The 17,448-nt window shown below is 36.2% G+C and overlaps 1 protein-coding gene, 1 non-coding gene and 1 pseudogene across 2 annotated transcripts; 2 read left to right on the plus strand and 1 right to left on the minus strand.

The window, feature by feature from the left end:
- Window positions 1–2,684: 2,684 nt before the first annotated feature.
- Window positions 2,685–3,875, plus strand: CABS1 (calcium binding protein, spermatid associated 1). Its single transcript, XM_036325894.1, has one exon. It carries the CDS (start codon window positions 2,688–2,690, stop codon window positions 3,873–3,875), a length of 1,188 nt encoding a protein of 395 aa, XP_036181787.1. The 5' UTR covers window positions 2,685–2,687.
- Window positions 3,876–11,875: 8,000 nt separating this feature from the next.
- On the minus strand, window positions 11,876–13,194 carry LOC118667290 (annotated as a pseudogene).
- Window positions 13,195–16,662: 3,468 nt separating this feature from the next.
- On the plus strand, window positions 16,663–16,787 carry LOC118662359. The gene has a single exon (XR_004969736.1). It is a non-coding gene; the product is annotated as a U6atac minor spliceosomal RNA (small nuclear RNA).
- The last annotated feature ends 661 nt before the right edge of the window (window positions 16,788–17,448 follow it).

Here is a 17,448-nt window from a genome sequence, read left to right on the forward strand (position 1 = left end):
AAGTTTATTTTGTACCATAAGCTAACAAGGAGGTTAAAGAAAAACACATTCTTTATGCTAGTATCCCTCAGTTACAGATAGAAATAATTACTCCAAATGATATCCCTGAGAAGCCTACCAACAACAAAGCAGATATGAGGGTCATGACTGACCATATTATAAATGCCATCTTCCCTAAAAACAAAGGAGTACTGACCCCAAAGGCCAAGGCATCCTTCCACTACAATTTCATTACTCATGTACCCAAGATCCCAATCACTAAAGGGAAAAGGACAAAATGTTGGTAGAACCGACTCTCAAAATGTAATTGATTCTCTTCCTTTGATGTTTCTGAAGGTGGGAATTATTTTGTGAATGAAGATATTGAACCTGAAACTTCCTGAACAAATACATTCCAGTAACAATTATAACCACTTTAATGAAGGTTAATAACTGTTTTCTCCAATAAATTACAAAATTCAAAAGTTAGTATATAAACTCTAAAATAGGAATTCTAGTTTCTATAGGATAGAACACTTCTCAGTTGATTCTTTTAAAATTATACATAACAACAATGAAAGAAACTACTATTCAGATAAAATGAAACTCATCATTTCATTCAAAATTAATCTGATCATCTGTCCTTAAGTCAGATGATACCTTGGATAGCTTTTATGGCATTGATCTAGTGGTCAAATGTGAGTATACTATATTTCCTAGAGCAGATGGCTCCAGTTCTATCTAGAACATTGCTAAAATTCCAACAGTCCCATCAGGGTTTTCATCAAATCTTTCTGCTCCTTGACGGAAGACACTCTCAATTTAAAGCATCCTTTATTAAGTCAATGATTTAATAAACATGGATAATGGTAATAATATTCTCCATTAGAGAGAAATGCCTCATTTTGCTACAATAATTGTGATTCTACCTCATGGCTCTATTAGTATAAGCAGAGTTGGTGTGACGACAAAAGCAATCTCTGAAATTAAAGACTATTTGAAAAATTAGGAGCTTTGACGATGATATCATCATTTCAACTGACATTTCTAACTGGGAATTAAATGTGCAAAAGATGGATATTTTGTTTCTTTTCTAACTCTATTCAACATAAATACCAAGTGCTCAAAGATAACTTCCTGGAGCTATACAGCTAACACCTCTATCTTTTTCACCCTTTTGTACACAAAAATACATTCTCCCTAAAGGATACCAAGTCTTCTTTTTATATCATAGCTTACCCTGAATTAAGATTTACAAACATTAGATGATGAGAAAAAAATAGAAGTTAAAAAACTTGCCCTTAAGTTAGTCAACCCAAATAATGCCATTACTTTCTTTACTGCCACTAGAACTGACAGTATTTCGACTTAAAAATAAAGAACCTGTGCCTATCATTAACTTGAGATTTCTTTCCCTGTCCCTGATGCTGTCATCATTCCCTGTGTCAACAAAGACATTGGAGCCCTCAATAGTGACAGCCCCTTGAAGCAAAAACATTTCTGGAGAAGCTGCCCATATCTTTAAACTTAAAAATGTTTATCTTGAAATCATCTAATATTACTACAGAGAGTGGTAATATCATGATAGGTGACCAATAACTAAGGGAAGACACTGTACCTTTTGAGGCTGAGTCAATGTCTAAGAAGAATAAGCATTTATTTGCCTTTGAGATGGAATCTACTTCTCTGGCTGCTGCTGCTGTTGTTTTTCAGATTTAGTTGTGTCCAAGTCTGAAAATCCTTTCTTCTAATCACACTGGAGGAAAAATAACAAGACTACAATCTCCTTTTATCTAATTAGCTAAACCTTAAGGATAATAGTGAAACAAAATGATGACTGATATAACTAACATCATTAGAGAAAACCCTGCCTCTGAAATCCAGGATACAACGCCCACGGCCAATATACTTATTCCACACCCTAATCTGTTTCTGGGTGATTTTTGACATACTTCTTACCAGAAAACTCTTGGGGGTTGAAATAACATTCTCTAAAGGAAAACATTCCTAAAGAAATTAAAACTACAAAACCTGACATTCTCACTGTTATTCATGTTAATTCGAGAAAAAGTCAGAATTACAAGAAAAAAACGTATTTTTTATTATACCGAGTGGAAACATGGGAATTCCCTCTCTGAAGAAGAAAACAGAACTCTTACTACCTAATTACCTCTGCAGCTTCATTCACTGCCAAAGTGCCATTAATTTTTTAGACATTTAAATACATGAATCACAAGAGAAGATGCTTCACCTCAAAAGACCCTATTACTTACTTGAAAGAAAGGCAACTTGAAGCTCCTGCTGATAATCTTGTGGCTCCCAGAGTTTCCCCCATTTGATGCTAAGCCCATAAAGTACCTGGCAGACTCTGCTGTGTCTGTTTCAAGTGACACTAACTCCATATTAGAAGGCACACCCCTGCTAACATGGAAACTGTGAGTTCCTTGATATTGAAATATTGGACTGTGAATGTGGATTCCATAATCAGGGAAGATTCTATAGTCTTTTTATATAATATCAATACTAGGTGCCCAATCAGGGCATAAAAACAACCTCCAAGGGAAGCCAGAGTCACTGGCCCTGTGGTTGATGCAACAATCACCATGATGACCAATGCTTCAGTCACTATAATGAATGCCACTCTCCTGCCTAGGGATACCACTGGGCTCAGAGAAAGACCTGTGAGTGTGCATGGTGCCATTTGTCCCATGGCTGAAGATGATTCGCCAAAAATTTATTCTCATCCTCCAACAGAAAGCAGTAAGACAATAACTGAAGCAACCATTCTCTTGGGGACTGACACTACACCTAGATCAGAAACAACTATTACTTCAGAAGGAGACCACATTACTTCAGTAAGTGACTATATACTGGAATGTGATTTTTCAACAATTGCAAACAATAGGCTTCCATCACCAAAGGAAAGACCAAATTCAGAAGAGAATATGGAGTCCTATATTAAGTCATCAACCAATCTGGAAAAAGAAATCACCACTCTGACCAGCACAAGCTCCATGGCTAATGACTCTACTACTGAAAATGTCATTCCAGTGAAAATTGGTAATATCTCATCACCAGTCACTTCTGTTTCTTTAACAGATTTTTCCACTAGCATGGCAAAAGAAGATATTCTCTTGGATACTATTGACCCGGGAGATAAAGATGTCTCAATAATAACTTCTGAAGTCTCTGCCTCACTAAAGAAAAGCACTTCCAGTGTTACTGACATCCCTGTCCTTCCAGCTAAGGGAGAACTTGATGTCCACAATTATAGTTCCTCAGTTAAATCCGATGTCACTGCTGATGAGGTTGTCCAGATGACTGACTCTTCTATTCCTGAGACTGAAATCACTCCAACTGCTGAAAAAAACTTAACTACTATTCCAGACATAACTACCTTTACAGAAGAGAAAATAACTAAAATTGACTTAATTCTCCCAGAAGATGACCCCAATTCTGTGTCTAAACTAACTGAATCTGATGAGGAAAAGTTCATCACTGTGTTTGAATTTACTACCACTGCCAAAAGAGACAAAGATAATCCAGAAGATATTCTGTTACCTGCTGAAGAGTCTACAGATGGAGTTGATGTTTGGATGGAGAGAGAACTTGCCAGTGAAGCAGACAACCATCCTGTTTTGCTTACTGCTATTGAATCCAGATATGACTTCGTGGTTCCTAAACCAGTACCTATGAACCTCTTGGAAGATTCATCTCCTACAATGAAGGAAGATTTGTCTGAAAATCACAGAGTGGAATCTGTAACTGAGGTTACTGAGGCCTTTTCCCAAACTACCCCTGATCTAGATAATCCAAGCCAAAAGGAAGACACTTTTACAACTGAAATGGGTGTCTTTAAACTACTGAAAGAAGAGCCAGATGAGTTCCTGATTTGAAAGCAACATAAGAGGTGCCACGTCCAATTGTGTAATAGCCTAGACATTCCGTTTTAATATATAAGTGCATCCAACAAGCAAAAAAGTAATAAAAAAAAGAATGTGGGCATTAAAGGCAAGTATTGGACTTAGAAAATGTAGATGCTTAGGGATAGAGATCATGCAGCAGAATATGTTTATGGAAACTTACAAAACTTAACAGTACAAGAGTTCCCCTCATATCACAAAGTTTGACTAAGTTATCCAATAGTCGGAGCTATTAAGAGAGCAATAAAGAAAGCTCACTTTCTGCTACATTTAATGATTTATGTCATTTTAGTTAATCCTTAATTGAATTATTTACTGTGAGTTAAAGATATAAAGAGAGTAATATTAAAAGATCTAAAATGCCTATTCTAAACATATTTTTCATTAGTATATAACTAATGATTCTCACCTTTTAAAAAATATAACTGTAATCCTCACTAAGAACTGAGGCTCTTCAATAATTATTTTGTGCCCACATGTAAGAAACATACGTATTGTAGGTCTATAGAGTAAGACGAAATGATATTTTACAAATATGTATATTTGTCAAGAACAAAATTATATGTAAAGGTATGAATCGATTTAATTTTCTTTCTTTAAAATGTCTTTCCTGAATTTTTGTCAATTTTTTTCAGGTCTTAAGCACTGATATCATACTCTTCTTATGCTTTGTTTAGCAATTCAAGGACATATATCTTCATCCTTTTCTGACACAGACGTTTGAAAGTCTGTTTCCACTTTGCTGATTCTTCAATAAATCTTGACAGCAACTGATTTACTGTGTGTAGGTGTGTTTGATATTCTAATACAGTATTCTCAAGTTAGGAGGGATGTAAGTAAAATCAACTATTTGTTGAAAGAATAACTTAATTCAGGACACCAAGAATAGAATTAGTCTATAGAGACTCATAATTTTATTGTATATAAAAAAAGGCAAAAAAAAAAAACCCCACTGGGTGAATAGTAAATGGTCTGCACATATGGGACATGGGAGTAGTTGGGAAGGATAAGGATTCACACCATTGGGTAGACTATAAACTAGAATAATTATGGTAGTATGTTAAAACATAGAAACACATTTTAACAAAAGTTTAGTTACATGGCAAAGTGAACTTCAAAACCATGGGATGAGGTGTTTAATTAATCTTGCTTTAACAATTGAGTATTTGAGCAGAAAAAATCAAGATAGAGTACTATTTAAAACCATACTATACTCTCCCTGAGTCATTCCCCTAAATGTCACTTCCTTCAACCATGCAGTCCCCTGTATTCTCTCTCCCATCACAATGCTCCATGATACACAATATCTTGCTTTATGTAACACCCATCTATCTAATAAAAGGGTAATGTGCTAATTAGACTGGGAGACCTTCCAGATGTTCTTCTGGACAAAGCCACGATGCCAGGGCCAAGGTAGAGGCAGTTAGAGGCCAAGAGGGGAAGGCAGTTTTGGGTGATCAGGCTGATGGGGAGCAGGGACGTTGGGAGTAAGCAGACCAGCAGGGAGGCCAGTTGGGGGAGAGCAGGCATCAGTTGGGGTCAGTTGAAGGTGATCAGGGGAGGGGGCAATTTGGAGTGAGCAGGCCAGCAGGGGAGCAGTTGGGGGTGAGCACACTGGCACAGGGGGGGCAGTTAGGGGTGATCAGGCTGGTGGGGGGCACTTGGGGGCGAGCAGGCCGGCAGGCAGAGAAGTTAGGGGCAGAGTGGAGAGGGTGCAGGCTGGGCTGAGGGACACACACACCCCGCCCTCCGTGCACAAATTTTGTGTATGGGGCCACTGGTAATTTTTAAAAATTGTCTGTTGTGTTAATTTCCTAGGGCTGAGTTAACAATTTACTACAAACTAGATGGCTTAAAAAAATATAAATAAATTATCTTAAAATTCTGAAAGCTATAAGTCTGAAATTAAGGTGTCAAAAGGGCCATGTGCTCCCTGAAAGTTGAGGACAGTATCTTTCCTTGCTCCTTCCTACCTTCTAGTGGTTCCTGGCAATCCTTGACATTCTTTGGCTTATAGACTCATCACTACAATCTCCACCTCCCTCATCACAAGGTGTTCTTTGTGTGTGTCTCTGTATGCAAATTTATCTCAATTTATAAGGACACCAGTCATTGAATTAACCCCCCTTAATCCAGTATAACTTCTTAACTTGGGTACATCTGCAAAGACCCCCATATTTGAATAAGGTCACATCCACAAGTTCTGGGAGTTAGGACTCCGATATATTTGGTGGTGAGGGAAAAGACATAATTCAACCCATAACATCTGTTTAATATTTATCTTCCCTACTATATTTTATGTTTGCATAATTAATAAGATCACATAATTTATCATCAAAACCAGAACACTTTTGAAACTGAAAGGAGCCACTATAAATAATAACTCCAAAATAACAGGAATGAAATTGGCTGTCCTGAGTAACATAGCTAATCACTCCATTCTAAAGGGAAGGGATCATAACCTTCTTGTCCACTACTCAATCCTGAGTGTTTTGAGCATAGTTGATACTCAATAAACATGTATGAATAAATGAAACTGAATAATCATTTTATTTACTAGGCTATGAATGCTCTTTGAGGAAGGATGGTATAAAATGGATACTCAGAAATGAGTATGAGTTTACCAGAACAAGAAGGGGATAACTGGTTTTAAGCAGAGGGAGCATCAGGGGCAAAGATCCAGAACATAAAAGTATTTAGTGTGCTCAATAATATTGAAGTAAGGTTAGAGCACAATAGATCTGAGAGGGAATAGTAACAGATATATCAAATTGAGACATTATAACTTTACAAAAGCAAAAATAATCCAATTGGGCCAGACTGTGTATATTAGAGTTCTCTAGAGGGGGTTGGGGGAAATGATGGTACAGATAGATGATAGCTATAGATAGGTAGATAGATGATTGATAGAGAGATGATAGATAGATGATGATGATAGATAGATAAATAGATAGATAGATGATAGATGATAGATTAGATAGATAGATAGATAGATAGATAGATAGATAGATAGATGATTGATAGATAGATAGATAGATAGATAGATAGATAGATAGATAGATAGATAGATAATATATAGAGAGAGGGGGGAAGATTTCTTCTAAGAAATTGGCACACAGGATGAAAGTGAAGGGATGAAAAAAAATTTCCATGCAAAAGGAAAAGAAAAAAAAAGCTGGAGTAGCAATACTCATATCTGACAAAATAGATTTTAAAAGCATCATGCTAAGCAAAACAAGCAAATCAGAGAAAGATAAAAATCATATGATCTCACTCATTAGTGGAATATAGTGAACAACATAAATTGATGAACAAAAATAGAACCAGAGGAAGGAAAAACACTCTAGGATATAATAGAAGTAATCCTGTTATTTGCAGATTTTTAATATTTCCTACAACTTTTGTGATATCATACTACATTAGTACAGTTTTGGTAATATTTTTATACTTAAAACCCTTTTATTCTTGAAATATTAATGTTTATTGCATGTAATATTATTATATGTAAGATCATTTTTCTTGAATAATTGTTTATTGCATGTAACATCATATTTAAAATCTGTTTTCTTGAGATATTAATGTTTGTTGCATGTAACATTATATTTGATTGTTTTCTTGAGATATTAAGGTTTATATCATGTAACATTATTATATTTAAAATCATTTTTCTTGAAATTAAAAATAACTGGAAAAAAAAGAAATTGGCTTATAGCTCTAGCCAGTTTTGCTCAGTGGATAGAGCATTGGCCTGTGGACCAAAGGGTCCTGGGTTCAATTCCCATCAAGGGCACATATTTTGGTTGCAGGATCCTACCTAGCCCAAACCTGGTCAGGGCTCCTGCAGGAGGTAACCAATTGATGTGTTTCTCTCACATTGATCTTTCTGTCTGTCTTTCCCTCTCTCTTCCACTCTCCCTAAAAATCAATGGAAAAATATCCTTAGGTGAGGATTAACAACAAAAATTGGCTTATATACTTGTGGAGACTGGCAAATTCAACATCCATACCCCAAGTTGGCTGGTAGGCTTATAAATTCAGATAAAAGTTAATATTATAGTCTTGAGTACAAAATCCACAGGGCAAGTCAGTAGACTGGAAACTTAGACAGAGTTTCTATGCTTTAGTCTCAAGGCAGAATTCCTCTTTTTTAGAAAATGTCAGTCTTTGTTCTTAAGGCCTTCAACTGATTAGATGAATCCCATCCACATAATGAAAACTAATCTGCTTTACTTAAAGCCAACTGATTGCAAATGTTAATCACATCTATAAAATACCTCACAGCAACATCTAAACTAGTGTTTGACCTAACAGCTAGGTACCCTAACCTAGCCACATTAACTCAAAAAATTAACTATCATATCATGTGTAGCAATTTGGGTTAAAATTTCACATAACAGTTTGTATTTCCTGAGCCAGTTTCACTGGAATTAACATGGTTTTTTTGTTTGTTTGTATGCTTGTTCATTTTTGTTTTGTTTTGTAAGAGCTAAAAGGAGTTTTATGGTAAAGTACATTGATAAAATATTGAAATAAATTTTCTGGAATATTTAAATGAGAATATGTACATGAAGTGTTCATGGAGCTCCAGGAACTCTAGGTACTAATGCTCTGTGTAACATGGTTTGGGAAATGCTGATGTAGACAATGATCGGCATCAAAAGTTATAGGCAAGAGGTAAATATATTAATTGTGGTTTAGAAAGATTATTTTGATGAAAAAGTAAAAGTTGTATTGAGAAGGTACAGAAAGCAAGAGGCAGACAAGAAATCACAGCAGGAACCAATTAGAATGATTATCAATATATTCCCATACTATCAGTGTATTATATTTATATTAACTAGAATGATAATAAAATAAGCACAAGTTCAACTATGTAACCTCCTTGACATGAAAATTTTATGTAAAAATTTGAAAGTTCAAATATTAGTCCCAATTTGTAGTTGTTCCTAGTTAAGTTGGCTGCCTCTCTAATGAGAGCAAGCATCTTGTGGTTGTAATTCTCACATTTTCTCTCATTCTATAGAATTTTGGATTAGATATCATTTACAACAAAGTCAGAAAAGGAAAGGAAGCTTAAATATATTCACTTGGTCAAAAGCATCATTTATTGCCTATGTTTATGCCAGGAAATCTAGTTGATAGGGATGCAAAACTGCATAAGATAGAGTTTGTCTTACTCGCTATAATAATAAAAAAATTCTGTTACCATAAATTAAACAAACTTTAAAATGTTTTGGTCCAATGGAAATGAAAAACTGAAGATAAATTTGGGTTGAAATGCTGGCTCTTTAAACTATGAGCTAATTACTTATTTATTCAAGTCTATTTCTTCATGTACAAAATCACTTTGTATGTAAAAGCACACAGATCTAGGCCTGCATCTTGATCTAGATTTTAGGTTATGCTCCTAAAAAAATTGTTTTAAAATATATATGAACAAATTGCAAAAACAATAACTAAGGAGACACTGTGTCCAGTGCCCTTAAATTCACCTTCAGGATAAAAAAAATCTAGAGAATCTCATCTGACCTTCAGTTCATCACCAGATAAAGCAATGCCAAGATACACCATAGTCAGCAGCTAAGTTGAAAGAAAAGCATCACAAATCCAATTAACTATGTGTAAATACATAATGTTTTCCCATCTTTCTGGTGATAAAATTTTATGAAAAGTATAACTTTGACATCAAAGCAAATGTCAAACTACTACAATGTTCACACTTTGTATAGTTCAATAACTAGAACATTTCTTGTGACCAAGGTGATTATTGTGGTGCACAACAGCCCTTCTTTTACAATTTATTTAAAGAATTATTATTTGTCTAGTGGTAGCAGCATATTAAGGAGATATCAAAATGGCTCATTAGTCATCTTTTTCTTATGTTTGTTTTGAAAATTCAAGAAAGAATGTAACATTTGTAGCTGCCTTCCAACTACTGATGTTTAAATTGAGCTCATTTTCTAATCTCTAAAATCTGATATTTAGGAATGAAGTATTTTATCTTAAAAAGCTAAAATTGAACACAAAAGACGCTACCATCTTCAAGTACTCTCTGCCAGTTTAGATTCTTCAACATTTGCACTACTAGCAAGACAAATATTATAAACAGCAGTCTTAATTCTGAAAATGTTCATTAGACCTAGAGTTTGTAGTCAGCTTCACTAATTATCTCTTTGTTAGTAAATTTTCAAGTGAGTCAAATGTTAAGTAATATGCCTTCTATTTTTCTGATGCACAGATAATTAGCCATGATGTTTCTGAGAAAAATGAAAGGACAAATGTCACCTTTTGAAGATTATACCACACCTTGTTTGCTTCAGGAAATAATTGAATTAGCTCAGAAGCAAATGCTAAAATAATAATAATATTTTGCTTAACAATAGGAACAAAATAGGATAAAGGAAGGGGGGAGATCCTTTATAAGGCATGAATCACCTGCACTCTTCCAGGCTTCAGAAGCTGAGGCAAGGCTGGCACTTCTGGACAAGCAGAGAGAAGATCCTTTATTACGGTATCATTTTTAAAATTTCAAAGACTTAAAATTTCTTTAGCTTTTGATTAAATCCAGTTTCTAATCAGTATAATTATTATGAGATCTCAAACTCTGTTTTCCAGACTTCTCATAGACAATGCATTTGAAAGGAAATAGCATACATTTTTAAAAAATGGAAATGCTTTAACAAAGTCATCAATCTATCAGCTTTATCCACTTTTATTAGTAAATTGTTAATACTTTTAGAAATTATAGTAATAAAAATAGCTTATCCTCTAGAATACCAAATAGCTTTAAGGTAAATCTTTTAGATATAAATCAATATTTTAGTTTTGTAATTATAAAAATGAAAATGTTTTCAGTAGCAGAAACATCTGTTGTACTAAATTATACAAGAAATCATTGGGCCTGATTTTTTAATTAATCAATGTTTCCATTTAATTTGTCTATTTTATTACAAAGGGAAGGACATATAAATATCTGAGTGTGTCTTATATTTTGCTTGAGATTGTGACCGTTTCACATGATGGAGGTACACTTATTAATTTGGTTTTCTATTCTTATTCTTCAAGTATTGTGATGTGACCATTTCATCAACTAATCACATAATGTTACATTTAGAAAAATGGGCCTCAGATAGGTTAAGTAATGTGATCGAGTTTGACCACTAAATGAAATTCAACTCTATTACTATTGATACAGTGTTTTTTCTCTTAAAATCACAAGATGTCCTACTGAATAAAGTCATTGTTAAAACATATTAATTTTCCATCAATTATGTTGTGGCTATCATATTTTTATATTGTAACTTAAAGATTGGAAAAGCAGTACATTTGAAGTTGAGATTTTATAAGCATAAATAATTAGTTATTGATCCCACTACTTAGTTACTTTTCTTGCAAAATAATGAAGAAAAAAATAGCCCTAGCTGGTGTGCCTCAGTAGATAGAGCATCAGCCTGTGGACTGAAAGTTCCTGGGTTCGATTCTGGTCAAGGGCACATGCCCAGGTTGTGGGCTTGATCCACAGTAGGGGGTGTCCAGGAGGCAGCCAATCAATGATTCTCTCTCATCATTGATGTTTCTATCTCTCTCTCCCTCTCCCTTTCTCTCTGAAATCAATAAAATATATATTTTTTAAGAAAAGAAAAAATAATTGTATAGTAACTGCAATTAAGGAGACTTAGGTTTGGTTTGGTTTGGTTTGGCTTTTTGTGTGTGTTTTTTTGTTTGTTTCTTTCTTTCATTTCCTTTGGGTAAGAGAATCCAGCAATAATGATCATATCAAAAGAGTTGAACAGAAATGTTAAATTTCTAAAAGTTACTCATAAACAATGAAAATAACACTGATGACAAGATCAATAAAATAATTCATATTTCTAACTATACACTTTAAGTTGTAACTTCATGTTTAAAAGTTTCTGCCTAGTGTTTATATGTTTAAATTATTAAATCAACAAAACACCACAAAAAAGTTTTTATTAATGTTTCTCACTACCTTTGATTGGCTTTTTATTAAAAATTATTTCTCCAAAGTGATTGATCTTTATGGAATAAACAAACAAGTTTATGCCACAGGATTTTTTCTTCTGTGGTGGTTTCATTTCTGCGGGCTTCTCAGCAGCTGGTTTCTTAATAAGCTACAGCCTTTTCCCACCAACAGCTTCTGCTTTGTAAGGCCAACAGCCTCCTTGCCTTCCTTCACTTCCATAGGCTTCTTGCCTGGAACCCCTTCTCATCTGATTTGGCTTCTACCGCTGCTGCTGCTTTATCTTCCTGGAACTTGTGGTTCTAGGCCTGGCGAAGAATAGTGTTGCAATGCATGGTCTTTGCATATGGGTTTAGTTTCAACATGATTCTTGGGTTTTCCAGTGGATTCTTCTTCGGGACTCTGTGAAGAATCTTCTTGTGTGGTGCTCGAAGACTCTTTGGGTCTCTGGGCTTTTTAAGATTCTGCTAAGGTCTGTACTGAGCACCTGTGCATGGGAAGGTTGTAGTTACTCTTGAGGGAGGCAGCTTTCTGCCAAGTGCCATAGAAATTATCCAACTTATGGAAAGCACTTTCAGATACAGCCCACAACCCACCAGGAACAAGTTTCAAAATGTTCATTTTGCTTACATTAAGCCAAGTATTTCCAGGGATGTTCTGAAGGCTTTGATAATACCATTGTCCTCATTAAAGATGATGCAAGGTCCCTTGTACTGGATATGATGACAGTTTCTTGTTTTGCTTTTGCCAGTTCTCATTCAATGAGGGGCATAGACCTTGTTGATACCATTCCAGGCCTTAAGTTTCTTAAGAAGCAAAAATGGCCTCCTTGGTTTTCTTATAACCTTCAACTTTAGCTTCAACCATCAAAAGACATTCAGGAACTTCCTTAATATGAAGATCATCTTTAGACGTGAACAGTGCAGGGAAGGCCCAGGCAGCCAGGGCAAAGCCGATGGCAGGTCACTTCTGTGTGGTGTTCACGCTTCGGTGCCAATGGCACCAGGTTTTGGTTGGTGCAAATGTGTGTCCCCCACAACACATACTTCCAAAAGTACTCTGGCCAGAATGAGGAGTCCCACCACCTCAAACTCTGAGAATTTGAGCCCACAGTACTGCCATCAGCCCAAGACTCAGCACTGGCTTGATGACCTGCCAATTCACTGACAGCATAGGGCTGTCTAGTGTTTTTGCGCAAGTTGGCATGAACAAAGTTCACAATATCCGGTTGAATGGGAGCCTTAAACACAACAGGCAAAATGATTCCCTCTTTGCAGAGTACACTGATGTCAGTGGATGAACACACGCCATGGTGTGGAGAGAAGAAGGCCACGCTCCTCTACCTGGTGGCTCCCGTAAAAAGAGCCATGAAAATGTTAATAACAGAAAATCCACACATAAATTAAAATATCATTTCACACATTTTAATTTTGCTTATGTTTTTCTGTCCTTATCTATTTGGATAATTGACATACAATGTGGTATTAAACTTTCTTATTATTACACATGAAGACTATGTTGAAATTTGAAAAATTTTTTCAAATTTTTGAAAAGAAAAATTTCATGATAGTTTTCATGATTATCAGTATTCATATTTTTCATTATAAATGTTTCTCCTTTGGTTAAAATTCATCAAATACAAAATGATGCTGCTTTTATTTTTCTACCACCATGAAGCACCTTCTGTTGCCTACTTCTAGAAGACCCTAAGACAAGATGAAGGCTCTGGTTTTTATTGCAATCATCTCGACTTTTACTACCTGCTTCTTGGTAAATATTAGCTATCCTACATATGTTTATTTTCTTATTTAGTTCTTGATCATAAAGTGTAAAATTAGTTTATTGGTTTTTTGTTGGTTTTTTTAAAATATATTTTATTGATTTTTACAGAGAGGAAGGGAGAGGGATAGAGAGTTAAGAAACATCGATGGGAGAGAAACATCGATCAGCTGCCTCCTGCACATTCCCTACTGGGAATGTGCCCACAACCAAGGTACATGCCCTTGACCAGAATCGAACCTGGGACCCTTGAGTCTGCAGGCTGACGCTCTATCCACTGAGCCAAACCGGTTAGGGCAGTTTATTGTTTTATGTTAATGTAGGTTTATACTGCACACACATTGTTTTATTTTTGCCAAAGACCTTAATTTAACTTTCTTTTGTTTCTTTCCACATATTTATAGTTTCTAGAATTCCAAACATTTATAATTAGGAAATTATAATGTCATGATTTTAAATTGTATTTTGTGAGTAATACCTCTGCTATAGTATTTCTGTATATTCCCCAAAAGAAAGACATTGTGAAGAAAGTTGATTATAAGGAACACTATAAAATAAACTTGAAACCACATAAAGAATTTAACATAGATAAAATAAATTCAGAAATTCTAGATATTATATATAATTTCCAATGAAGAGCATATGTTTGGTAACCTCTAACATTTTTAGATTTGTTTGCCTGCCACCTGCACCTAAATTACATTGTCTAAGGCTCATTGCTGTAACATAATCCATTATTATTTGGTGAACTGGCAATGTCTCATAGGCTCTGATAACTGTGAGAACTGCCTCTTCCCCCATTAATTCATGCTATCTTTGGATCACTCATGTTTCTCTCCCACAAAAGGCAGTCTGGTTTTTCCTTACACCAATTCATAAAGAGGTGGGTTCCAAATGATCTCCAGGGTTGGCACCTGAATAAATAGTAATTAGTATGCTACAAGAAGCCAAATCTAGCACTACCAGGAAACTGCAAACTAGTTCAGCACACCCGTAAGAATGAGAAGGGAGAGAAACCCTTCTGCTTAAACATCTCCAGAAAAAAACTGATCATCCTTATCCCGTGTACTGTGTACACTTTAAACTGATAGAAGGTCACACCTATTTTATTAAGACACTCAAAATTCTAAAATTGTATTCAATTCCATTCACCCTAACCTGTGGTCGGCAAACTGCGGCTCACGAACCACATGTGGCTCTTTGGCCCCATGAGTGTGGCTCTTCCTAAGCCTTAGGAGTACCCTAATTAAGTTAATAACAATGTACCTACCTATATAGTTTTAGTTTAAAAAATTTGGCTCTCAAAAGAAATTTCAATCGTTGCACTACTGATATTGGCTCTGTTGACTGAGTTTGCCGACCACTGCCCTAACCCAACCACATTTTATCCTCATAAATAATTTATAATCAGTATTCTTAAAATGCCATATATACGCTGAGCTTAATTTTGTAACATATGAATTCTTCATCTCATTTTAGTCAGCAGCTCCACATAAGAGAAAATTCCACAAAGAAGTAAGTTTTATCTGTATTGCTGATTATCTTTTTGCATTTTCATTCATAATCATGTCATTTATGTCTGAAAAGTTGATAAGGTACAATATTTGTATTTTACTTGTTTTTATTCCTGACCTAAGAAAATGAGAGAGCCAGAGTCACCCAATGGGAATAGTTCTGTTAGCACCAAAGCTTGCCTTCAGTTGCTGGCCTCTTAGATATGTATTGATCTGCAATGGGAGTAGGACAGTTTAGCATATAAAAAGCAAAGTTTACCCAGCCTTCAGCACAAAAAAACGATCTACATCTATTCAATGTAAATGTCTTTCTTTTTATAAGTACTAGAGCTCCAGTGCACAAAATTCATGCACGGGTAGGGTCCCTAGGCCTGGCCAGTGATCAGGGCTAATCGGGGGCTTCCTTCCCCCCAGCTGCCAGCTGCCAGCCAAGGTTCCTTCATCCTGCACCGCCCCCTGGTGGTCAGTGCACATCATGGCAAGTGGTCAAAATCCCGAGGGGACAATTTTTATATTAGCCTTTTATTATATAGGATTAATGGCTTTTTAATAAGGAACATTTCCTATGATCCCACAAGATGTAAAAAATAGTTTCTTTTCTCAAAATTCAGAATCTAGACTTTTCAAAATTACAAATCTCTGTTCCCACTCTGCCATTTCTAGTTGTCATAACCCTTACTCCATGTCACAATGGAAGTAGAGTAGTATGTGTTACCTGAAAATATTTGTCATGTCATCCTGTTATATACCCCTGCTCTTTCTTTTTCCCATTCAAGACAAGTACTCAAAATGAATCCTTAAAAAAAAACAATAAAAGTTATCCTGCTTCTTTTGTTGTTGTTGTTGTTGTTGTTATTACGCTACCATTATTCTACTTCCAATACAATGGAATACGTGTAGTAGCCCAAATTGTGCTGATATTTAGAAAAAAGAATAATTCCAAACAAAGTTAAAGTTTATGACTATTTTGGCAACTTATTTCTGCTTCATTTTAAAGTCAAGTATCTGACTCTTTCTAGAATTTCTCAATTAGATTACTACTGTTTTATGAAAAGGCAGGAGGAATATCATATTTAAAATCACAGGATTAACTTCTGCCAGTGAAGACAAATTAAAAGACCGGGGTTTAAATGGACATTCTAATGGAATGTCATGTTAAAAGTCCAAGTAACTAAAGCAAATTGAAATTCTCCATGGCATTGCTAACATGCACTGACTGATCTAGGGCACGTCTATCTTTTAGCATCTATGATTCTGTGCAAATTAGTCAGCCACATGGATTCATGGAATGGTCTGTCAATCTCATATTTAGGGGGACTATGAAAAGAGAGTAATGCCAAACTTCTACAGTTTCCCTTTATTCTCTTTATTGAGAGTAGTAAAATGAATTATGCTTTTTTCCAGGTTGGAAATTAGAACAGCATATCCCCAAAAGTTCTCTGTGAAGTACTGGAAATCTTCTATGGAGAAATGATAGATAGATAGATAGATAGATAGATAGATAGATAGATAGCACTTCCTTGGCAAAGTTTGGAAAATATTGCATATCATTCAATAAGTGTTGGAGTAAAGAAATGTTTACTTTATCTAAACATGTTTCCATAGTTATTTGACTACTAATTTTTTTCACTACCATGCATTTGTAGGACACATTTTGGGAAAATCCTATCTTATAAAAGAGTAATATGCAAATTAACTGTCACTCTGCGATAAAGATGGCGGCCCCCATAGTGACGGGGCAGGACGCTGGCGGCGTCACCCTGGAAATGTGAGCTCAGCAGGCTTTGCCTCAACGACCCCCAAGCAGGTCGCGCAGCCCTTGAGCAGGCAAGCACGGCCCACAGGCAGCCCCCAGCAGAGCCGGCTCACAGGTCAATCCATGAGCAGAAAAGCACGGCCCGCAGGCAGCTCCCAGCAGGCAGCACCCAGCAGGGCCTGCTCACGGGTCGCTGTGGCGATCTGCAAGCAGGCAAGTGCGGCCCACAGGCAGCACCCCTCTCTGGCCACAGCTCAAGGGAGAGAACAACAGCAGGCAAGGCCAGGAGCCTGAGAGATCAACACAGATGGGGGCCTGCTTCAAGCCTCCGGGGTGTGGCTGGGGGCAGGCCCTTAGCGGACACACACACACACACACACACACACACACACACACACAGGGCGCCTGCTCCGAGCCTCCTACGCGGCTGGGGGCAGGCCCCCAGCAGGGACACACACACTCACACACACACACATGAGCGCACACACACACACACACATTGGGTGCCTGCTCAGA

The sequence above is a fragment of the Myotis myotis genome, unplaced genomic scaffold (genome assembly GCF_014108235.1).
Source record: "Myotis myotis isolate mMyoMyo1 unplaced genomic scaffold, mMyoMyo1.p scaffold_m19_p_1, whole genome shotgun sequence".
In the NCBI taxonomy this organism is placed as follows: Eukaryota; Metazoa; Chordata; class Mammalia; order Chiroptera; family Vespertilionidae; genus Myotis; species Myotis myotis.